The 4266-nt window shown below is 39.3% G+C and overlaps 1 protein-coding gene across 1 annotated transcript; it reads right to left on the reverse strand.

The window, feature by feature from the left end:
• Positions 1 to 2133: 2133 nt before the first annotated feature.
• LOC116983486 (protein BTG1-like) lies at positions 2134 to 4032 on the reverse strand. The gene is made up of 2 exons (XM_033037280.1): positions 3343 to 4032; positions 2134 to 3022 (listed from the first exon to the last, which is right to left on the reverse strand). Exons 1-2 carry the CDS (start codon positions 3485 to 3487, stop codon positions 2679 to 2681), a joined length of 489 nt encoding a protein of 162 aa, XP_032893171.1. The 5' UTR covers positions 3488 to 4032; the 3' UTR covers positions 2134 to 2678.
• Positions 4033 to 4266: the final 234 nt, after the last annotated feature.

Genomic DNA, 4266 nt, shown 5'->3' on the forward strand with positions numbered 1-4266 from the left:
ATATCCACATTTTTATTGTTGGTGTAGGCGCATTTTCCCAGAATTTAAGTATGAGCTTTTTTCCCATTATTAGCCCGCTGCTGATCTATTTTTAGACCCCATTCTCCTGCCTTCTCCCTGTAACCTTTGACACCCTTATTGACATATTCCAAATGTATATGGTAACATCAAGGAAATTTACACTGATTATTAATGAAGGCAAACCATAGTTTCAGTAAAAGTATTGACAAGAGGATAACTCCATATGTCTTTGTAAGAATAATCGTGGGAAATAGTATATAATCAGTTGCACGTGGAGAAAACGCAATAGGAGAGAAATTACATAGTGAGTCGGTGTGTATTTCACATGCCAATAGGAATAACATGTAAGATCCAATGTTCCAACATCCAACCATTCATAATCATGAACTGATTAATTAATCAAGACAAATTAATCAGTTCAACATTTTCAGAGCTATCTACCTTAAAACAAAAGAATAAATTACATAATTTAAAACAATTGTGAAAGATTCAGAACATCTTGGTCTTAAAGCAAGTGGATGCAGTGAACATCCTGTATTTGGGGCCTGGGAATCAAACAGCTGAGAGAAAGGGCTTCCCAATGGAATCCCCAATGGTACGTCAGCCATTTGTGCTGCCAACTAAACGGACTTCATCTATGTGGTGGTCAATGAAGTGTCATCTGTGACAGGAACGTATCAGTCCTTTATCAATGCTGTTTTATGGCACAGAAATTCTGAGCTACACCAATGGCAAAGGCACTGCTGTTAATTAAGAAAATACCTAACTCATCTTTTCAGTGCAGTCACGATATCTATTTTACTTCTGCCGACAGCCCATAGTGTTGTGAAATATGGAACTCTCTTCACTGTGGAGTATTGCCTCGCTTGCTTATGTTATGCCTCAGCAGATGTGAAACAGACTTGCTACATGGTACTACGTGGCCTTTGTAGTCCTTTCCTTAAAGGTTGCTTTATGTAGAATGATACATGCATTCATTGAATATGCATGATTAGAAAAATGTATTGTATTATTTTATAAGTACATAAGTGTCAACTTGAAATGAGCAGAATAGTATGAGGCAATTGGAAAAATAGGTTACATTCAAATTAACTCATTCAAATGAGTTAAAAAACTGTCAGTTTGCAGAAAAAAAACCAAACCTTTTGAATAGTTCAAAATGAAGACTTTGAATTCTTTATAGAGATTAGACTTTCAATATATCCAACTAATGGAAAAAAAAAGAATAGTAAAAGCCAGACTCTGGTCTGATGGCAAGTACTTCATGTACTAACTTTCAAATGGAATAGAATTCCAAATAACAAAAAATCTGTTGAATTACTCAAGAATGAAATGGGAGGGATCTATAGATCATCTCTTAATTTCCAAACTTAAATGGATAGCAATGTATTCAGCAGAGATATTAAGGGTTATGTACCCGAGACCATTAAATAAAATTGAAATAGCCAATTTTCAGCAGAATTAATAGCCAGCTTTCCCAATTCTAGGATCTCAATAGCCTATCCCTTTCTATGGATGGATAAACTGCGCGACACCTTTATGTCATATTCAGTACAGAAATAATCTAGCGTGTAATAAATGGATAATTAATCCACATATTATTGAAATTATAATGAGAATAACTTGTGTTTCCTTTGAAATATCTAGCTGGTTCAAAATAGCAGCTAGGAAAATAAAACCCTAATCTGTTAAATATGAAAATAAACCCCAATTTGTGTAGGATGGTGTTTGGCATGCAACTCGATTTAATTATGCTAATATTTAGACTACTGATTGCACTTTAAACGGCTATTTTATTAGTGCAAAAACCTCAAAGCAACACAAATGCCTCTTTTCTTCCTGTTGCCTTCAACCTTTGAATAAATTAAGGAACTCAATTACTTGTTTATTAAACTTACCTTCTTGATTGCATCCATTGCAGATCCGTTACTTTTTTTACATTCTTGATCCTCTTGTTGTTCATCCTTTCCATGACTCATGTGGTGAAACAATAAAGCTACCATCTCATTTGACATAGTACCTGACTTCCAGATAATCTGAGATTGTAGAAATTGCCCTGTTTTGTAGTTTCACTACAAATGTTTAAAAAAACACTTTTTAAAAAGTGGTAAATTAGGTGGAACAAAGTACTTTATTATTTAAGAAAAAACGTACAGTACTGTTCCTGCAACATACCAAAATAAGAAATAAAAGAAAAGTCAAACTCAGTAAACTGTACCATGCAATCATTAAGTGGACCACATATATTATCTCTAAATTCAGAGATCACATCTATGATGACCAGTTTTTTAAAAACGGCAATGTTTAAAGTATCAATTCAAAGACTGTGCAGATATTTTATCAAATCAGTTCATAGTCATTAAAAGACATCCTGAACACATCATATGGATTCATTTTGATGTTTTATTACAAACAGCCATGGCTTATTTTTAAAATATAAATCTGTAAAACACAATTATCCATTGACTGTACATGTTTTTACAATATACAATCCAGGAATTTAATGTGGTGCAAAAACAGTTTTGCATATAGCCACTGGCCACATCAAACAAAGGTTTTGGCAGTCGCACTAAAAGTTAACTAGGGATCAACATTTCACTACATTATCAAAGGGGCCTGCATACTGTACAATAACAGTTGTATGTGTAAATGGATTATTAACTTGAAACAGTCATCATGTAACTCTTAGAGGGACTCGATCTGCCAATTCTAAATTCATCCTTGCAACTTATCATACTATCCAAGGGGGAGATCGCGCTGCTAGGTACATTTTCATAAAGAACACAAATGGACCCGTCTTCACCTATTCGGTAGGACACCTCGAACGGGTCGACCCACAGAGTCAATTCACTCGGCAAAAGTTGAAAAAGTTGTTGACTGCTGAGCCCGATGATGTTGGACGCCCTTGCTATCAGAGGATCCATTTTGTGGTTGATCCTAATGCATCGATAGCCCGATCCTTTGCAGGGCATGTGGGGAAACCAGTGGTGTCGGTAGTGTTCTGTCAAACAAAGACAACAAACGTTATATTCAAATGACCTGCAAAATTCGTTCTGCTCTGCTTTCTTTGTGAACCCAACTGCGCTTTGTTCCTTCCTGTAAGACAGAGGGGGGGGGGGGGGCGAGGGGAAGAATAGGACACCACAATATTTATATTCTTCTAAAGGATACAATTTCGGTTCCCCTGTACTTCGTGGTATTTGGCAAACGTTTGACGTTATGGTAACAACACTCTGGAGGTCTTCACACAATAACACACAAACACCACCAGCCCCCCCCCCCCCCCCCCCAACCTTGTGGGTGCTTCCCTTTCCCCCTCACCTGCCAAAGCTTTCTCCAACGACTCGCTGAAATGTTGGAGCTGTTCGTCAGAAATGAGCCCTGTCGTCCTCAGCAGTCTGCCGATAAAGCCCACGGCAGTTGTGATTTCAGTTTTCATTTTGATCAACTCTTCTCCTGGACTCATCGGCTGGCTCAAACAGAAGGGACAAAAAAAACGATCCTCTCTTTCCCTTCAATCAGACTTTTTTTTTTTCTTTCCCCCCACCCAAAGAAAAAGGCGAATCAAACGTCGTCTACTATTTATTGTTTTGAACGGAACTGCCTTTTCTTGTTGTTCTTACTCGGTTTTGTTCTCTGGGCCCAGAAACAAAACACGGCGGACTTTTTTTTCCCCCCCTTTTGTTCGGATCAAGGCGACGAATTCGACTTTTTCTTTTTGCTCTTTCTGTTTTTTTCCCCCCTCCTTGATCACAAAAGCGTCTCTTCGGTGTGTATGGGTGGGGGGTTTTTTTGTGTGTGTTTTTTTTTTCTCTAACGGCTGGACTCGGCTAGGGGAGATACATTTTTTTCCTTACACACAGACTAGTAAATGGAGAGGGTGAAGAGACATGCACAACGACGACGCGACCCGCGGCCAATCTCCAGCAACACAAACCCCGCAGCAGCAGAGCTGTAAACACCGCCAGCGCAGCGCAACCCCTCTGTGACCTCACACACACCGCCTCACAGCCAATCGAATCACCGGCTTTACTCACGACACAATGCCTCATCTGCATACCACGCACATGCGCCGTTGCACCCCCCTCCCCCCCGCCTCCTCTCCTCCATCGTCGTCAAAGCCAGTCATGACACAAAATGTCGGTGCAGCTCGGCGGGACAGGCAGAATCTCGTTTCTTCAGAGTGAGAGTCAGAGGACACAAGAGATAAAGCAAGTGCAAAAACGAGCCATCAAAGGGGATGCT

The sequence above is a fragment of the Amblyraja radiata genome, chromosome 18, assembly GCF_010909765.2.
Source record: "Amblyraja radiata isolate CabotCenter1 chromosome 18, sAmbRad1.1.pri, whole genome shotgun sequence".
NCBI lineage: Eukaryota > Metazoa > Chordata > Chondrichthyes > Rajiformes > Rajidae > Amblyraja > Amblyraja radiata.